At 46.8% G+C, this 19,960-nt stretch overlaps 1 protein-coding gene across 1 annotated transcript in view; it reads left to right on the top strand.

Annotated features, from left to right (window-relative positions):
- The first annotated feature begins 398 nt into the window (after nt 1–398).
- NECAB2 (N-terminal EF-hand calcium binding protein 2) overlaps nt 399–19,960 on the top strand; it is a 70,941-nt gene continuing 51,379 nt past the window's right edge. Inside the window, exons 1-2 of the mRNA XM_036390596.2 lie at nt 399–628; nt 9,229–9,253. Of these exons, the coding sequence (XP_036246489.1) occupies nt 431–628; nt 9,229–9,253 (223 nt within the window). The 5' untranslated portion in view covers nt 399–430. The remainder of the gene's footprint in view (nt 629–9,228; nt 9,254–19,960) is intronic.

A 19,960-nucleotide genomic window follows, 5' to 3' on the forward strand; every position in this document is an offset into this window, starting at 1 on the left:
ACAGGGTTAGGAATATTTTCTAGCTGGGCACTGTGGTTAGTGCTGCAGCCACAGATGCTGCAATAACCCACCTGGAATCGCTGACCATTCATTGAATAGGGACTTTTTGGAGGAGAGATAGGGGTGCAGGGGCAAGTTTTATTTACTAGCAACAAATTTATTCTCTTCTGCCCTCACAAAGAGCTGCTAAAATCTGCTGTGGAGAGGAGAGAACACGAATACAGCCTTTTCGACATAAAATCCGTAAAAAGGTGCTTTGTATTGAAGGGGGAGCTGACCTCCCCCCACCCCAAAACTCCCCCCTCGCTCTTCGGGCAGCATCCCCCGCGGACCCGCCCGCTGCCCGCCGAGCGGCTGTGGGAGGAGGAGGAGGAGGAGGAGGAGGGGAAGGAGGGGGAGTCCCGGCGGCGGGATGAGGCCGGGCTGAGCGATGTGCGAGCAGGCAGCGCGGTACTGCCGGGCCGGGGTGCAGAAGCTGCTGCGGAAGCCGGCGCCGGCGCTGCGCGGGCTGGACGGGCTGCTGCGCTGGGCGGCCGCCAGGATGGGCGACAAGGGCCTGGCCGACAGGGAGCTGCTGGCCCCGGGAGCCACCGCCGCCCAGAGGAAGGGCACCTCCGTCATCCTCGATGTGAGTGCTCCCTGCACCCCGCAGCCCGGCTCCTGCCTCCCCTCGGCAGCGGGGATGTTCCCGCGCTGCCCGGAGCCGCCCGGCTCCGGCAATCCCGGCTGGGTGGGCGTGGGGGTCCCGCAGCCGCTGGAGCCCCTCGGGTCGCTGTTGTTCCCCGGGTCCAGCATCTCCCGGAGCAGCTGAGCAGGGTTTGCAGCCCGGCTCTCAGCTCACCTGCACCCCGCACCGCGGGCGGCTCGGCAGCAGGGCTGCTCCCCGCATCCTCGGCCGGCTGGGATGGGATGGGATGGGCATGGGGTGGGCACGGGATGCAGCCCAGCTCCTGCATCTCCCGGGCTCCTTGGGTTAGGTGTGCTCAGATTTAACAACTTCTTTGCAGATCGGGGCCCCGGGGCTGCCCAGGCTATGGGGTTGCAGCCCGGGTCTTGCGCCCGCTTGTCCCGGTGCTGCACAGCCCAGACTGTCGGGGTGCCCTGGGTCCCCTGTCCCCCTGCCCTGCGCTCTCTGGGACAGCTGGGGAAAAGCTGCACCTTGGTTCTGCATCTGCTGGAGCGGGCTGGGCACGGGGTGCGGTGTGGATACTGCACTGCCTCTCCTGAGCCCGCACCTTTTTTACCGGATGGGCACAGAGTGTAGCTCGTGTCCTTCTCCTGGGCAGGACTCTGAACTCTCGGGGCCGGCTGGGCTTTGAGGTGCCCCGTTCCCTGCACCCTCTGGATGGGCTGAGCATCGGTGAACACCCCAGGTTCTGCAGCCTTTTCCCAGGTCCTGCATCTGAGGATGCACTGCAGGTGTTTAATCCTGGTTTGGGGGGCTGGCAGGGATGTGCTCAGTGCCTCGATTGCTGTATTTATAGACCTTCTGATTAGGGAGCTACCGAGGCTGTTTCCACTTAAATGAATTGGGAGAGTGGGGTGGAATCAGCCGGAGTGCAAATGGTGTAATTACAGTCTTTCTGCAGCATCCAGTAATTAAACACATGGATCCTCTGTTTTGCTATCTCCTAGCTTAAAAAAAAATTAAAAAAGAAGTAATGAATGCAAAATAAACTACTGAAGCATTGGCTGTAGTAAAGGATAACTCATGCTCTCCTTAGAGACAGGATAGGCAGTAGTAGCTCTTCAAGGCAAGCCCGTACATTTTGTAAATAATTTGCTGAACCCGTAGGCATTGGTGTGGGCTGGAGAGTCTGAAACTCTTCCATCTCTGAGCACCCTGAGCTGAGAGGCATTTTGGTTCCCTGAGGAGCCATTGTCTCTAGTTGCCAAAAGCAGCTCAGAGAGCAGGATGGATGGGTGGGTGATCCTGCCCGTGTTAGGGGCCGGCAGGTGGGCAGCTGCAGGCTGGGGCAGTGAGCTTCTGGGGAAACAAGTGCAACTCACACCCTCATGTCTTTTAAATTAACTTGCTCAGGAGGGAATTCCTGGGATTTTTTTTTCCTGTTTTTTTGTTGTTTTGGTTTGTTTTGGCTTGTTTTGTTTTTTAATCTGTCTTGAAATTGCCAAAATTTTACAATAATTTGGAATCTGCTCTTCAGAGCACAAATGCAATTAGAAAGCAACATTAAATTTATCTAAGAGGTTTCTTGAGTTAGGAGTGTTTTGCCACCAAAATGGTATCTTATCCATTCAATTTTACTATCTCTAAGTGATTTTTTTTTTTCACTTTGAGCTTTGAGATTAGGAAAAGAGTCATGAACTTTCAGAATGGGAAACACAGTAGAGCATTGTATTATTTCAGTGGGAAGTACAATAGAGCTGGGCGTGCAGCTCCTGATCATTTTTCCCTTTCACAATGGTACTGGGAGCCCTTTCTCACCTGCTGAAAGTAGAAATGGATTCTGGAAATGTAAGATTTGAGAGCTTTAGGGGTTTTTTTCCCCTCCTTCCTTAGAACTTGATTTTCTCCTTTTTCTCCAGGCACAAAAGCAAAGGCAATTGAAGCTGTGGCTTCGCTGTAATGGGCTCTTCAAGTGCACTGCAGACCCCCCCTTCATACAAAGGGTTTCAACAGGGAACACCTATCTAGCTTAATTTTCACATATTAGCATGAAAGTAACAAGCATCCCACTGAATGCTCAGGGATGATAACCTGTTTTCCATTTAACTCCTTCACATTTTTGCTGATGGATGTGCTGGGGAAGCAGCGAGTCCCAGCCACGCAGCAGTGCAGTTTCTCCAGGGGGGAGGAAGAAATAAAAGATTTTATGTTTGGCTAACTGGTTTCTATGAGCTGGTGTGCTATGTGGGCAGTTTCTTGGGGGCTGGGGAGGAGGGGAAAGCTTGGGCTTGGTTATGAATTAGATAAAATGGCTTTGACACTAATAGTACCTTAGTCACTTCTTCTTCCTCTTCTGGCTTTCTTTTAATTCATCCATCCCCAGTGCTCTTGTTCTGACTCCTCCATGAGGGTGTCTGGTGTGTCAGAACAAACTTCCCTGTGCTCTTTCCACCAAAGAAACACAACTGTGCTGTTGTGGGACAAAACTGAGGGCTGAAGAGGAGCAAAACACAACAAGGGGCTGAGATGTCTTCTGCCATCAGCCTGGCTACTGCCCCTGGAGGATCAGTCTTAACTTTGGGCTGGCTCCTGTGCTTTTCTTTTACTTTGCCTCAGGCCTTTTAGGTAAAGGATTAAAAAAGGTTGAATAATGTTCACTAGTTCAGCATGAATGAATGAATGAATGATCAGCTCTTACACTGGACAAATCATAGTAAGGGGTTGAGATTGAGCCAGGGGTCTGTACCCATCCTGTGCCCACCCTCAGGTGCCTTCTCTGGGTCTGCTCCAGCTGCAGGAGCCCAAGGCTCAGGGCTGGCAGCCACTCAGGCTGGATGGACACAGGACATCTGGTGCTTCCTGCCCCCACAAGGACAAACCCCCTGTATTAAACACTGTCACAGAGCTGCTCCAACCCACAAGAGGAGATGGTGGCACTTCCAGTCAAGAACAAATCCTCAATGTCACAATGCTTGTGAAAAGGAGGATATATTATGTGGGTGTATATTCTCTGTGAGATTGTATTTGCTGAGTGTGAATGAGTGCATGTGCAACACAGAGCTGAGGTGGATGGCCCTGGAGGCACAGGAATGTCCAGGCAGGTGTTGTTCTCTCTGGGAGTGCTTCAGAGCTGGCTGATTTACTGCCCTTGCTCATCTCCTGCCTTCCTGTCACTGCCAAAAGCCTGAGCTGACAGCAGAGGTGTGAACCCCAGAGCACCTGAGGCCAGGTCAGTCACAGCAGCTGCAGCTGAAGATGCTCCATCTGGTTCACAGCTCATCTCCTGCTTGGCATCTAAAGTGAGGACCAGCCTTGGTTATGAATGGCAGGACTGTGAGCCCCAAGCAGCACTGGCCTCCCTGCCTCCTTTCTTGCCAATGCATTGATTTTTTGGCTTTATTTTAAACACTCCTGAAGAACACAGTTCCATTCATTTCAGGTCAGGTGAAGCTTTCTGTTTTATCTACCCTGTTGTTTGCTGAAAACTAATTTTGACCCTTATCTGATTTTTTATTCTTAGACAGGAAGATCATTTCAAATCCATCTCTCATTCTTATGGCTCACCTTGTAACCTCACTTGTGGCCAAATCTGGTTTGTGCTTCTTCAGCCCCATGGGATTGAGTGAGGTTCTGCATAGAAGATACAGAGATTTTAGGTTGTGCCAATGGTGCATTTCCAAATGTACACCCAGAACTGCCATTTCCAGCCATTCTGCCAATGAATGATTTCCAGTGCAGCCCTCAATAGCAAGGCTCTTGCAACCACAGGAATCCCAGGAATCCCTTCTCGCTCCTCTTGTGTTTTGACCTTTTTCCTTCTGTTTTCATTTTGTTTGTTGGGTTTTTTTTCAATGTTGCTTCATTCCCCTTCCTTTGCCCTTGTTTACCTTCTCACTGTGAGTGAACTGGGAGGGCTATTTTCCTCCTCCTTTATCCTCCCTTTGTGAAATCCATGGTTTGACATCTTCCCTTGAGCTGTACCTGCAGGCACAGCTGGAGAGGAGGGCCAGGGCAGGCCAGGCTCTCTTCCTTCAGGAACTGCTCACTGCCAGGTACATGATCACACAGGAGAGTCCATCCCTTCTCCTCTGATCTCCAGCCTTTGCAAGTGGGTGCTTGAAATGCAGCTGAACAGAAAAGTAACTTCTAGTGCTGAGCATCAGCAGGTCAGAACATCAGCTGCAGCTCTTACCTCTCTCATGCAACTTTAATTTAGGACAGCCAGGTGAAGTCTAAAGAGAAGGTAAGAGTGAAAGCAGAGGTTGGGACATGGTGTCAGCTGCTCTTCTCTTGGGGAGGAAGGGAAAAAGAAAAAGGATCTGCTTTGAAGTGGTAAAATGCCCAGAGACCTGGAGCTCTGCAGCAGCCTTGTTTTGTGGGGAGCCAGTGCAGATGGGACAGTATTTTTACACCAATGGCATATTCCTTACTGAAACACAAAATAAAACCTTTCTCCTAGAATGGGGAACACTCATTAACCTGAGGGTGTCTAAGGACATAGTCTATAGTGACAAAGCTTCAGGTCATTATTTTCTCACATTTTCACCAGAAAGAGCAACAGAGAGAGGCTGCAGGAGAGGAGATTCCTACTGGTGCCTCAAGTTTGAGAAATAAAGGACATACCTGATATAAAACCTTGTCTCAACTCCAAAGGAAGTGTCAAGACTTGTAGGGAGAGGAACAGAAAGCCAGAACAGGAATGCAGGAACATAATATGAGGATCAATAATATTTTTAGGTCTGTGTGGGTCTCTGGATGCCTCCTCATCCATTGGCTTTCCTCATGCATGAGACACGATTATGTTTGTCCTCTATTCTGCACCCAGATTATGATGGTAAACAGAATTTCAGCTCAGCTGCAATCTATTTTAAATCAACATCTTATTAACCTGGTGAAAGGATTATAAACTCCACAAACCTTTAATAATTCTTGGGCTTCTTAGGGGAGTGCTATTGTGAATTTAAGAAAATTTGTGAGAAACCCTTCATTAAGAAGCCTCCAGTGTGGCATGTTCTCATCCAGGAGCTATGAGAAGGCAGATATAAACGTTTAGATTTGAAGCCATCATTTTTTTTTTCACATTTATTATTACCACCAGGGTTTTGAATTGCTTACTTCTGGCAGTTAAATATCTACAGTAGCCATTTGAGAGAATAGAAAAATCATACATTTAGAGAAAACCTATTGGAAATCTTGACAGAAGTTCTTTGCTTTAGAGAAAATAGTGTTTATATTCATCTAAACCACTGGTAAATGGGTTAAGTGTGCCACAGACAGCAAACTGAATGCACTGCCTGTATAAATCCTACGGAATGGGTTAATGCCCATATTGTGGGCATCCTGTGGGCTCACTCTGTGACTTAGCCTGTGCTTCAGGAGCTTTGCTTAACAGCTTCAAAGCACAGCTGATGGGGGAGATGGTGGCTGTGGTACTTGAAGTGGATAATTCCTCATTTCCCATCTGAGATCCTGCACTGCCCCCACGGTTGGGAACAGGGGGTGATGGAGCGGAAAGAGCATCCCTGGCCAGGCTGAGCCAGGGGAGGATCCTGGGCCACGTGCAGGCACAGGGAGCCAATTGCTGCTGAGGGCCTGGCAGGACAGGGCACTTCTCCATCCATATTTCATTGGCTCCTCTCTCTCTGACCTCCAGGGCTGCTGCCTTGGCTGAGTCTGAGTGCCTTTGCTGCTGGCTGGGGATGTTTGGGCTCTGCAGCTCTGCCTTGGAGATGACACAGCAGCCTCAGTGGTGCTCCCTTCTTCTGGAGCTGGGGGGAGCCCCCAGCTCCCTGGGAGCCTGGCACCATCATGGGTCTGCCCTCTGGTCCATAGGGAAGCTATGAGGGGCTGTGGTTTCCCTTCCATCCCCTTTACATTTTACACCTTTCCCTTATGGAAAGCTCACCACCTCCTTCCCTCATTGGAACACCTAATCCAAGACCTGAGCAGAGGGTGTCTTTGGGCTGTGTGGGGGAGGGCACTCTGCTGAGCTAGAACATAAATCCTGGGTCTTCACAGCAGCAGCATTTTTGGCAGCACTGCCAAGCTATCACAGACTATATTACATCTTTATCAGGCTCCCGATGCTCATTCCAGGGCTCATATCTTGATGCAGTGCCTGCCTGTGCTGACAGATGACTTTATCTTAAATTGTTTTTTCCCCTCCAGGTGTCCCAGTTTAATTTTTTTTTTATGTGTGCAAATTTTAGGTGGTTCAATTAAGTTGAAAGAATAAATCCTGCTCATTAGCAATAAAAGCCAAGCAGCTTGGTCCTGTAGAATAAACTTTGATAAGTAACACAGCCAATGTGATCTTTCATCAACACATCAACGTGTTCATTTACAAATAGTCATACTTTAGGGAGTGTCTGGGACAGTTAAAGCCCTAAAATATTCACTTAGTGAAGCTGGATATAAATACTTCAATTTCTAAGCAATTCTTCCATTTCTTTTTTTTTTTCCTGTTGCTCCGAGTATTCCTTGCAAGGTAAACAGCTCCATAGAGCAGAGCACTGCAGGTTGAGCCTTTCTCCTTTTTTAATCTGCATTTTACCTATTGGTTTTGCCTTCCCATTCTCCCTCTGCCAGCTGTTCTTAGTGGGATGGTGATCTCCCATGGGACCTTAGGACAGGCATTGTTCCTGCTGTGTTAGACTGGCTGTAACACCGTGGTTTCAAAGCAGTGGGAAGAGCAACAGAAGGATGTGCTGATGAAACAAAAAGCCCAGAAATAACCAGCATCCAGGAAGAGAGCTGTGTCCTCTGGAGGTGCTCATGGGGAGCGAGGATTTGGGGTGTCCAAGCCATGAGAAGAGGAATATTTCAAACAGTGGGCAGGGCACAGTGAGCACAGTGAGGGATGTGTGCCAAAGCCATGCAGCTTGCTGGGGTCCTGCTGGGATTTATTCCTTCTTCCCATAGACAAGCCATGACTGGCTGGCCTTTCAGACCCCAAATTTAACATCAATGAAATCTGTAAGTGTGGAGAGAGGTTGGATTTTCCCTCCTAAACCTTCTAATTTCTCTAAGAAAATGGAGATCAGCACAAGAGGGGTTTTGGTGTGGTCACAAGCTGTAATCCTTGCAGGCAGCTTCTGTGACTCCCAACACTTTGGTTTGGCTCAGGCTGAAGTACACCAGAGAGTCCTGCTTTGACTCTGCCCTGGGCTGCAGAGCCTCACAAGGATTTTGGACAAAAGAATGATTAATGTTCCTTAATTAAGCCATATTCAGTCAAGTAGCATATTCTGCAATTCAATTTGTCTCTTGGGGTTCTTGCTTTGTGCAGCAATTTCTCTTCTGGTATTTTTTTTTTTATATTTAATGGTTTTGTGACCCAGAAAATATGAGATTCTATTTTATGGCAGACTCTGATCTGTCTTGCTGGTGCTTTTATTCCCTCCTCAGGGAAATTTCTTTGTACAACTAAAATCTCTGTTCTTGCTCAAATTAATAGGGTCAGGCTTGAAGAGATGATGAGAATATTTTACCTTTTCTGCCCATGTTAATTTTTTGGTAATTTATGGCCAACCTGTGCTAGTGGCCATTTTTGGCAGGCACCCGTAATTTTCCAGCCTTTGCACAGGCCTTTTGCTATTAATTGCATTTTATTGGCAAGGTCAGTAGAGCAAAACAGCACAGCCCTGGAGAAGCAGATGAAGGATGTAATTTAGGGATGCAGAAGTCATGCAAAACACAAGCAGGATGGCAGCTCAGCTCTGCAGGGGTGACAAAGTAGAAGTTATGCAAAACAAAGGTATTTGGCTTACTCAAAAGTGGGGGCAAGGAACAGCCACCTACAAAGGACACCAAATGTTGAAGATCCATGAGAGGATTTTTCTTAAGGGGTGTGACTGTGTAAAATGAAGTAATACATATGCATCAAGTAAGGGGGGCTAGCTAATGAATGTTTAATCAGTGTGTGTGGTTAAAAACTCAGTTAGAGCAAGAGCCCTCCAAGGGACCAGCTGATTTCAGTGTTAGGGGACAATTCCTCAGATGAGACTGGTGAAAAAAGTTGCAGTTGTTTCTGCACTCTTTCTCCCTGGCAAGTTCTACAGTACTACACATTATTGCAATTTTTTTTTTTTCTTTCTGAAATGGCCATTTGATTCCTCTCTGTGGGCTGTTCTCCACGCTATAGTTTTAAGTCTAAATATAATCTCCTTCCCACGCAGGAGACATGCTTTAAAAAAATGTTGTAAATAATTTTTTTTCAGAAGTGCAGAGCTGTGAAACTTGGTTTAAGAGATTTTATTGACTCCAGAGAAATTGTCTGGAGTGGCTGCATGACTTTTGGGATTTTTTTTAGCGTGTATTTTTCTGGTGTTGGATTCATGGTTTCAGCTTTAAGTGAGGGAGGTGCTGGAAGTGCTGAAAGCATTTGCACCCATTATTCCAGTTATTCCACCAGTAATTTGTGTTGTTCTAGGGGAGATGAGCTGAGTCTTGGGGAGGGTGAGCTCAGTAAAGCCCTGAACTGGGTCTTGAGGGGTTGGAGCACTTGAACCTGCCCTGTGTGTGGGGCTGAGCAAAGGGCTTCACCCCCATGCTGGACAACACACAGTTAACACATTTCTCTTTCTCTCTTTCAATTCTAGATTTTCAGAAGAGCTGACAAAAATGGTAAGTCTGTGCATTCATACTTCACATTTCTTGATTGGACTATTATCAGTATTACTGTTTTTCCTGATAGTAACATCCAAGTGTTTGAATGTTTAAATGTTTAACCATTTAACATTTTAAACATTTTTAAAATGTTAAGTTTAAATGTTGCTCAGTTTACTGAGTCTGATGCTGATACACAAAACATCAGAAAAGCTTTTGGGGTTTTTTTGGAAAAGATGTTCTTAGAGCAGAAGTGATCCTGGTATACAAGTTGTTGTGGGAGAATCACCAGATTAAGAGCAATTTCACAAAAACAATATAAAAATAAATCACAGGTAAGTGATAAATGAGGATCCACCCCTTGGCAAGCTTGAAGTAGCTCTGCAAAACAAACCTAACTTGGCAAGATTAATAGTTTGGTTCCTGAGGGACTGGACCATACATCAAAGACACATTGATGTGTGATTTCAGTCTGTGCCTGTGGAAAGCTGAACACCTGCACTGACCCAGCCAAGTCCTTATGTTTGGAATAACCTGGATGAGTCTTCATTAAATGACTTGGAAAGGGAGAACTGGAAAGGTAACAAGCTGAAGGAAAGAAGAATCAGTGGGCCCAACCCCAGGATTCTTCCACAGCCTGAAAATCAGTTTTATTTTAGATAGAATCCCAAGAGCTAATATCTATTCTTTCCCTGTTGTACAAGAAGAAAATTCAATGTGCATCAAAATTCTGTGTGTTTGCAGAGGGACCTGTGGGAGGGTTGTGCAGAGGAGCACAGGGCAGAGTTTGGTTGTTCTCCTCCAGCTGTAGAAGGGAGATACCTGATTTCTGCTGGTGCTCATAGATGGGTATCCTCACTGCCCCTGGGTAAGGAGGGTGCTGCCAGCTGGCTCAAAATAAGAAGTGAATGCCATGGAACTGTGGGCCCTTGGTTATGGCAACTGACAGAGTAATGGGATACTGAAGTTTGCTGCTTAGAAAAGCTGAGCAATTGTGTGATGCAAGGAGAATGGAGAAGAAAACATGAGTTTATGTTCTTGGCTGTCTGACTTCAGAGATGGTGCTGGGCAGGTATTTGAACTGCCAAGGGTGAGAGCAGGGGCTGCACTTACAGGGGGTGAGGAAACCAGCACCACTGAGCACAGGCAGAGAAGGTAAATACTCCTGCCTCTCCTGACCCTCAATGGGCACTGCAGGGAGAGTGGCTGGATCTCTTAAGGAAGGCCAGGTGCTCTTTGGTGAAGGAGCTTTCTCCATCCCTGCTCCCACTCTTGTTGCCTGCAGTGCACAGGACCTGCAGCTCCTGGAGCACAGTGGGGGCTCTCCATGGGATCAATGCTGCCCCTCCCTTTTCAGGGGCACAGGCTGGCACAAAGCAGCTGGAGTCAAGGGACAGCTCTGCCCCCCAGGCTGGCTCCTGCCAGGTGGCACTCTGGGCATCCCTGCCCTCAGTCCCACAGAGCAGGGACTGTCACCCTGGGGCTGTCCCCTGAAGGACTGTGCATCCTCCAGGGGTTCTCCTCACATTTATTTAGATGCTGCTTTTTCCTTGACACTTGCTAGCCATGGTGACCAGTGTCACCAGCCATTCATATTTGATGAGCTCTGGATAACAGAGTTTGCCACTCATTATAGTTAGCTCAGTGTGTTCCTCTGCAGCCTTTTGGGATCACAGCTCCCCACTGCCCCTCTCCAGCCTCCTGCAGCTCACAGCAGCTGCTGCAGGAGATGTGCAAGAATATTTCCATTGGTACAGCCCCTCTGAAAACTAGGGCTCAGAGGTTTCCAGAGCCAGAGGTAATATCTTTGTATTTCATATCCCTGGGGATCTCTTTTTCACAATTTCTCTGTGACATTCTGGACTTTAATTTATTGATTTGTTGAAATTCAGCTATTCATGGCTTTGCCTGTTACAGCTCCAAGGAACAGTGGAAGCATCAGCCTGCTGCTTTTATGTCTCCCAGCAGGTGCTGTGCACAGCCCTCTGAGGAAAAACGAAAATCTCACACTTTTCATTTTTGTCAGAATCCCAGGATGGGGCCCTGAGCCTTGGACAGACTGTTAAAAACACAAGTCCACAGATTACCAAAATATTTGACTCTGTTCACATGCTTCTGTGAACAGAAGCTGCAGAGGTTCCTGTCTGGCTGGGGCTTTGCTGTTCTGATGAACCAGCTGAGATGGATCTGGATCCTTACCCAGTGATGGGGGACACTGGGGAGAGCTCCCATGGCAGAGAGGGCTGGCAGCTTCCCCCAGAGCTGGCAACCCTTGCTTTCCTCAGCTGTGCCAAAGCCACTCTCAGAAACCTGTGTAGGAACCCTGCAGAAATAGAGCAGGGAAAAATCTGAACAAAACTTTGGCTCTTGACATCTGGTTTAACCACAACATCTCATTTAACTTTTTCCATGCAGAGATCAGATGGTTAGAGGCTTACCTAAAAGGCAAAGGAAGGGATTGTAAGATAAGGAGTAGTCTCATTTAATGTGCAGTCAAGGGGTCATAAATTTGGAAATCTTTTCAGCATTTTGATTTTTTTCCCCCAGCTTGGTAAAAATGGTACATATTGTGTTAAAGCAGAGTGGCTGGTTCAGGCACGGTAACTATGGAGCCTGATAGCTCGAGATTAAGAGCATCTTCCTCCTCCCCCTTTCTTCCAAACCTTCTCACATAAATTGTTAATTCATGTAAAATTGGATGCTCTTGCTGCAAGATGCCAAACCATGTTATTTCCCCTGCCATGTTCAGGTACTTGTATTTAGGTGATTTGATTCAGTGCCTACATGTACTAAAAGGCTGCTAATGAAGCATCTCCTGCTTGTTAAAAAACATCTTGGTCTCCTGTTCCAGAGAAGTGAGATTCTGTCTATAATGTGAGCTAAGTTCTCAACCTTTTCCCCAGTGACAATATCAAGTAGTTTTGTAACTATCTACATGATAAACTCAGAAAATGCTCTGCATAAGACACCTGGAAATGCTGATCACATTGGAGATAACTGGATAAACTGACAAATGGTCTGAAAAAGGGAGAAGGGCTGGAGTGTAACCTGAGAGTGAATAACTCTGTTAGATCTAGTCATGCTTTGCAGGGGCATGGCTGTTAGTCATTCAAAATAATCTTTTTCTTTTGTGTAGGAGTGTTTTTCCTTTCTCTGCTAATAAATCCACCTACTGTCTTGTAATCCTCCCAGTCCCAGTAAACAATACTTAATCATTTAATTGGAATGTGCTGGGAAAAAGGAAGCATCTTGTTTTAGGCTGGTGCAGTAGAGCTGCCAATCATCTCAGTTATCTACTGTGTACTTAATCCTCTCATTAGAAAGCTGCTAATCAATTAAATAGCCCAGGATTCTCTTTGAAAGATTAAAAGAGTTTTATTTTGGCAGAACAGTCTAACTGCTAACAATCCATTATAGATAAGCATCTTCCCAAAAACTGATGTTTTATCTGGAAATCTCCAACTCACTGCAACTACCCAGCCCCCATGCCTAGAGTGTAACCAAATGCAAAGTGCAGCCAGCTTGATCTGTGCTTTAGTTTGGTGGGGTTTGCTGTAATTCTTAGATCCTGCTCATGGCAATGGGCACCAGTCTGACCCACCCCCGGGTCTGACTTCCCAGGCAATGGAGCTTTAGGGGGTTTCCCCTGGACCTCTGGCCTGGAAGAGGAGAGATGCAAAAGGAAATATGCCAAAACCTTGGTTATAAAACTCCTACAGAAAATGGCAGGAGGGGCTGGCAGTGGTGCAGTATTGCACCTGATAGTGATAGTGATGGGTTAATACTGTGGTTCAGTCAGCCTGGCATCTTCCTGTTGCTGCCCTTGTGATTTCTGTACCAAGACCAAGCCCAAACTGTTCTGGTTCTCCCTTCAAATTATACCTAGAGAAGATGGGAATGAAGCCATTCAGTGCATGCTGTCCTGAATAGCTCCTCTTATCAGAAACGAAATCCAATGAAGTGTGAAGAAATCCAGAGTAATGCTGAGAGGAGGTTTCAGTTTTCAGTGATCTGAATGATCAGCTGAGGGCCTGCAGAGGACATAGCAGAGCTAATAAAGGGGGAAAAAGGAAGCATGAATGGAGCAGGAATTGGTGTTTGGAAAGGGCTCCTTGGTTAAGAGCCATGAGGGCAATGGCATTGTGCCCATTCCTATCCCAGTAGGGCTTATCCTTTAAATAGCTGCTCACAGATTTCTGTTAGTCACTTAAGAGCTCATTAAATGAGATTTATGCTGCTATTCTGTGTAAGGAAAGGTCTGCACATCCCAGGGCTACAAGTCTCCTAGCAAATTGCACTACAAACCATGGGGGCACATAGAGAGCTCCTGACAAGAAGGGAACACAAATGGCTTTGCATTTGCACATCAGCATCACCACCAACTGGCCAGGGAGCCTGGCCAGCTGTGAATGGGGCTGTGCCCTTGTGAGGAGAGGGAGCTCTGCTGCCCGCACATGGCACCGGCACTGCTGCTCTGCCTGGTGCCTTTGGGGCCATGGTGCCACTGCTGACCCCTGGCATGGGGACCTCACAGGCTCCAAAAGCTGGAAAAAGGCAGAAAACCAAAACCAAGCAAATGAAAAGCCTCAGGCAAATCTCTCAGCCCCAGCTTGAGATGTTCAAGAACTCAAGTTCTTCATAATGTTCAGGAAGGCATATCCTAAGTGTCAGCTGAGTAGAAATCAGCCTTGTTAAACACCAGCACACAAAGGAAGAGAGGGAAGCTTCTCCCATGGATGGCATTTCTTGATGAAGGGATGCTGGTGGGAGAGCAGGGAGAGTCCTGAGCCTGCAGCAGAGGGGAAGGCTGAATGAATCCTGGTGTAGGGGGCCTCCAGAGGAACACATGGGTGAAGCTACCGGCAATTTCCAGCAATTTCCAGCCCTTCACAAATGCTGTGTGCCTGTCCTCAGTGTCGTGTTTGTAGGCAGGGACAGTTCCTCTGAGGATCTTACAGATCTGGGGAATTTGCAGGGTGTCTAGTGGTAATAATACCTCTCACCCACCTTTTCCAGACCCCACCTGGAGAAATTATTTTGATCCTCTCTAGTGATCCTACAGTGGGAAGAAATGTGTGTTTGTCTGTGTATGTGCCTAGAGCTCTAATTCACAAATGCAACCAGACACAGATTACTGTGTAAATGCTTCCTTTTCCTCCTTTCACTCTGAGTGCCTCTTGCTTATCTTGAATTATTAGTACAGAAATTGGGGTAAAATGGAGTGAAAATGCCTCTTCAGTTCTGGTAGCATGGGATCACAGAGAAATTCACAGAGAGATGGATGGAGAAAATTATCACTGGTGAGCAGATGATCCAAAGACCCCATTTTTAGCTTGGTAACTCTCCACAAGTTGTTTCTAACTTGAAATACTTCTCTTCCCCCATTTCCCCATGAATTTGAGGCTCTTTTAGAAGATGCACTTGCACAGGACTTGAATGGTTGTAAGCAACTTGGACTTCAATAACGTGGCTATCAAGGAAGAAAAATTAAGGCATTGTAACTTTGGGTTCTTTTATTGGATCTTAAAAAGATGCCAACTTAGGGCACTGATAACTCAAAATATAAATATATATATATATATAAATGATATCAGAATAAAAAGACCCTGAACACCTAATAAGCTTCTTGTTGCACACATAACCCCTCCTCCCACAGTCACTGTGGTGAATTGTGCTTTAACTGTGAGCTCTTGGGTGTTCTGCAGTACCTGTTTTAATGGGTTATCACTCTTCAAAACCACTTATTTCTAGAGCCAGGTAATTACCTTCTGCATGGCCACTGCTCCTCATGTGCTGGGAAAACCTTCAGCTATTTCTATCCTGCTGGTGCATCTAAATTAAGTCATTAGTTCTCAGTGAGAATATTTATAATTCTTGCATAACAAAACCAGTATTAGCAGCCTCCCACATGTAAGTAGAAAGATTCAGTAATGAATCAGGCTTTGTTACTATGGATAAATCTGATAGGTCTTCCATGACCAGATGACCAGTCTGAATGTATTTAGCTTTGTCTTTTAAGTAAATAAGAAAAGATTTGCATTTAGATAGTCTAGATTTCACGTGACAATCAAAAAGCACCTTTTGTAAGACTGTGCAGTGACCTTTATTTACAAGGAGAAAGTTTGAATTTGTTTTGAGTTATTTGGACTCCTGTATCATCCCCAAGGTCTCTCAGTTACGCTTCCAAGTCCTTGCAAAGCTCACAGCACATGATTTGGAAGGGAGGACATCTGCTTGAATTGGGACATGCTGTTCCCAAAATAATAAACAAACCTATCCACCAGATGATGAATTTTGAGATAATTGTGAAAGGTGGCTGCTGGCCATGCTCTACAGGCTGTCATTAGATGTGCCCAGTACTTCTATCCACCCTTCATCACTATGAACCTATGAAGATTCTGTGATTTGATTTTCATCATTGACCGGCTTGAAAGGGCACTTCCCAGCTGCTCCTGCCCTTTCAGGGCTGCCTTTTTCATTCTTCAAAGATTTGAGGGTATCTGCTGCAGAAATGAAGAGCTGGGAGTTTTTCAGGATCTGTTTTTCTTCTAAAGCCACTTCCTGTTGCTTGTTAGCAAATTCATGTTAGAATCAAGGGGTGGATTTTTTTCTCTTTTTTTCTGGATTACCTTAATTCTTCAGAGCAGACCTTGAATTGGGTGCACTGGGTTATGACTTTGTAAACAATTGCACCCTCATGTGCTACAGGCTGAGTTATGCAGCAGCCTGGCTTTAATCAGGGCCCACACGTGGTTTCCGTACTGCCAGGCTTAAGCCAGAGGAGGTTTGAGCTGGGCAAGGTTTGGATTCAGCCCAGAAACCCCCAAGAACTCAAGTCAATGATATGACAGCATAAAAACTTTAATTTTAACAGAAATGCCCATATTCCACCTATTTCTGCACAGCATTGATTTATGGCCCATTACTGTCCAAAATTGTTATTTCTGTTGTCCCGCTGGGAGAGCAGGCAGCCAAAATAGAAAGTGCTGTGAGATCCTTCATTGCAATGGGCAATGGAGCCACTGTTGGTCTCAGTGTGACCACCAGGAGCAGGGAATGGGACTGGCAGGGTTATAAGGAGCTGGGAATGTTCCTCTGTTTAAACTGAGTGCAACAGGCGAGCTGACACTTGAGCTGGTCTCTGGTAGGCCAGGTTCCTGACTGGCACTGTGCAGAGTGCCCTTTCCTCACTATTCAAGGTACTTTGCAGTGCAGGTGGCCATCTCCTGTGTCCTTGCCCTTTTGCTGTAAAACCTGCAGCTAGAATATCAAACCTGACTTAAAGAAAAACTTAGAAAATCAGCTTTACTGAGTATTTGGCCTCCTTCAGGAGTGCTTGCTGCCTGTGGTGCTTGCTGCCTTGTGCCTGTAAAATATATTCAACCACATGTTGCTGCACTCCAGGGCTGTGCTGGCAGCTCCTGGCTGCCTTTTGTGCCCAGCACCATCCCTCCTCGTGGCTGCTGAGCCTTTCCTTCCACTCTTTCTCAAAAATTCAGCTGCTGAGCGAAACCCATGGTAAAAGCCATTAACTGCTGTAACCTTCGGGGCCTCCTGACATTTCTGCATCAGCAATAAATGGATTTGAACCTCAGAGTCAGTCAGACACCAAGCACACAGGCTTTTACACTTGCATATTAGGCTACACCTCATCCTGGTTAAAAACTCAGATGATGCTGCTGACCTGAAGGGTCATCCCCCTGTGAGCACTGTCTGGGCACAAGTGTCAGCCCTTGGGCCACTGCTGAGCTGGGATCTCTGTGCTCAGAGTGGAGGAGCAGACTGGATCAGAGCTTTTGCATTGGAAACCCCCACCAGCCTGCCCCACAGGTGGATTTCCAGTCTGATCCATCAGCTGGACCTTCCTGCTGCCTCTGTGAGGTTCAAACCTGCCTGCCCACCTTGCTCCCTGTGCTCAGTGAGTGCTGACCTGGCAGGGCAAGGAGATGCTCCTGTTTGGGCTCTGCCCCATGGCTGGGCAGTGGGGAGGGCAGCTGTGCTCAGCCTCTGGGGTGTGTGTTCAGAGTCTGTGCATTTTCACAGGCAATGCTCTTTCTCTGCTCTATCCACCCTCTCTCTCAGCTCCTCCTTCCAATTCCTTCAGTGCAGAGGGCTGGAGACAAACAGCAGCTGTGAGTGTCCCTGAGAGAGCAGGGAGGAGGGTGTGGAGCAGGGATTGTGCTTCAGCCTGGCAATTTGGGGCTGAGCCTCTGATCCCCAGGGCAGTTTCCAAAGGCTCCTTCAGCTTTGAAGCACACTGAGTAAGGTGTGACACACAGTGCAACCCAAAGCAGATGGAGTTTGTTTTCTTCTTCTCTTTGTGGACTGGGAGATGTGGGGTTTCTTCTGCAAGTCTCGTTAGGGGCTTCAGCTGGACAGGAGTAAACAGGATATATTATTGTGAGAGATTTAATGACCATGTTGTGGAGAGTGGGAATAAAAGGATTGTGGTTTACCAAGGAGACTTTGAAAAGCTGCTCAATTAGCTGAGAGGGTTTTTAAAGAGGTTTCTTTCCAGAGCCAAAGTTGAGAGATTTAATTGGGGGCTGCAGAGCAAATGTGTGTACATGGCACAAGGACAGCCAGCAAAGGGCATGAGAAAACTAATAAAAAAAAAATAGATAAGCTATTACCTACTTGTAAACCCAACCCCAAAAATGTAAGCTTTATTGATAGTGCCTTAAAAGTGGTGGCTCTTGCCCTGGTTTTTCTGGAGCATGAGGATTGTTGACCTGGAGTGACATGGCTGGAGGTATCCTGATAACAATATCAGTTGTAATATTATATTATTGTATATAAATTATATTAATGCATGTAAATATTGTATTAATGTATTTTCCTTGTCGATGGGAATCTGCCCTGCCATCTCTGCTGAGTTCATGACACAAGGCCTGAACTGATTCCAGCTCCTTGTCTGGGCCAGGTGCTGGGAATGTCCCTCTGGCTCAGGTTAGTGGTAGCAAACCTCAGAGGGGAGATAAAGGCCAGGAAGCTGGGCCTGCTCCAGAGGGGACAGCCACGAGCTCTTTGTGAGTCTGTGAGGTTGGGCTGCACCAGGAGCACCTGGTACCTGGGCAGGGACAAACCAGTGCAGGTTTGGTGGGCAATGGGGCACTTCTCCTGCCACAGGGAAGCCAGGAAATGTGGAGGTGAGATGCAGCTGTGAGTGTTGGCTCCTGTTTCAGGAGAGGAGGGAATCTGCAGGAAGGTCTGTTCTGCATGGAAATGGCTGCACAAGGGAAAGGGAAAGCTCTGGCTCTAGTGGCAAGTCAGGGAAGTGATGGACATTGAGGATTTAACAATTTTTGATCTGCCTCATTAATATCTCATCTTGCTTTTCAAAGTAGATACAGCAAATCGATATTTATTCTGCTAATGTTGGGGTTTTTTGTTTTCTTGGGTTTTGGTTTGGTGGGGGTATGTTTGTTTGTTTGTTTTTTTACAGGTACACAACTTTAAAGTGCTTGGAAAGGATTTTTGCAGCTTGACTGGATATAGTATCCTGGCAGATTAAATATGTGCCATAACTGAGATTCAAAAAGGCCTGGTTTTGTCCTGCTGCCTTGGGGGAGTGTCAGTGCCACATTTCCCAAACTGCATTCAAAGCACGGAGGGGCTGTGAGATGACTTAATGCAAAAGTTCAACTTGTGTTCAGTGAATCTCCCTTGGGAGGGCTGGTGCACCATTCTGCCTTTGGGGCAGAGGTGCTCCAGCCTGGATGTTTCACCCTGATTTCTCCTGGAGCAGTCTGTGTGCTCCCAGTGTTGCTGAGGAGTGCCAGGGTGCACAATGACAATGCTCACCCAGGTGGAGGTGATGAGTGTGGGGACTCCCTAAAATGTCTTTGCCATCACCACAGGATTCTTCTGTGACCCTCAGCTAAGGTTATTTCTCTTGCCACACCACCTAAATCTCACTAAGAGCTTCCATTGCTGCTTCTCTTCCTCAGGAGCAGGGCCATCCTATGTTTGCCTTTAATCCCTGGGGAGTTTCCTCAGGGGAAGGGGAGCAGATCTTGAGTGGAGGAGAAGCACTCCTTCTGCCTCTCTGCTTGCTTGCTCTCCTCTGCTCTTGTTGCTGTGGGAACAAGGGACAGAGCACTGGGCTCTGGCATCCTTTTTAATTAGGTATCTTCTGCAGATCAGCTGTATTTATTGAAGATTTTTTATTACAGCTATTAAAATTAAATAAGGCAAAAATTGAATCCAGAACAAATACACTGCTGCAAGTTATCCTCATAATGTGCTAGCAATTTTTGCCTGACAATTGTGAGAAAATATGTTCTGGCAGCCTGTGTTCAGGCAGTTGGCCAGGAACAGCTATAAATCCTGGGTATCTTTTTCTTCCTCTTATCTTTCTCACTCATTTAAAGTACCAGATAACATACATGTGAGAGAAAGGTGTATCTTACTGACTTGCAGTGGGGAAAGGCATAGCTGAAGCTGAAACAATGACACCTCCACATCTGTAACTCCCAGCAAGGATAATCTGAGGGGCAGGAACAGCCAATCTTTTTATATGGGAGGTTGTGTGAGCAAGAGTGAAATGGATGTTCATGGGCTGAGAAGAACAGCCAATCTTTTTATATGGGAGGATGTGTGAGCAAGAGTGAAATGGATGTTCATGGGCTGGGAAGGAGGAGCCTGAGTGTCTCTGCTCCATGGCTGGCTGCTGCACCATGGGAAGGTGGTGTGCTGCTCTGGAAAAACTCTGCACCACTTTCG

This window comes from Molothrus ater, chromosome 12, assembly GCF_012460135.2.
Source record: "Molothrus ater isolate BHLD 08-10-18 breed brown headed cowbird chromosome 12, BPBGC_Mater_1.1, whole genome shotgun sequence".
NCBI classification, from domain to species: Eukaryota; Metazoa; Chordata; class Aves; order Passeriformes; family Icteridae; genus Molothrus; species Molothrus ater.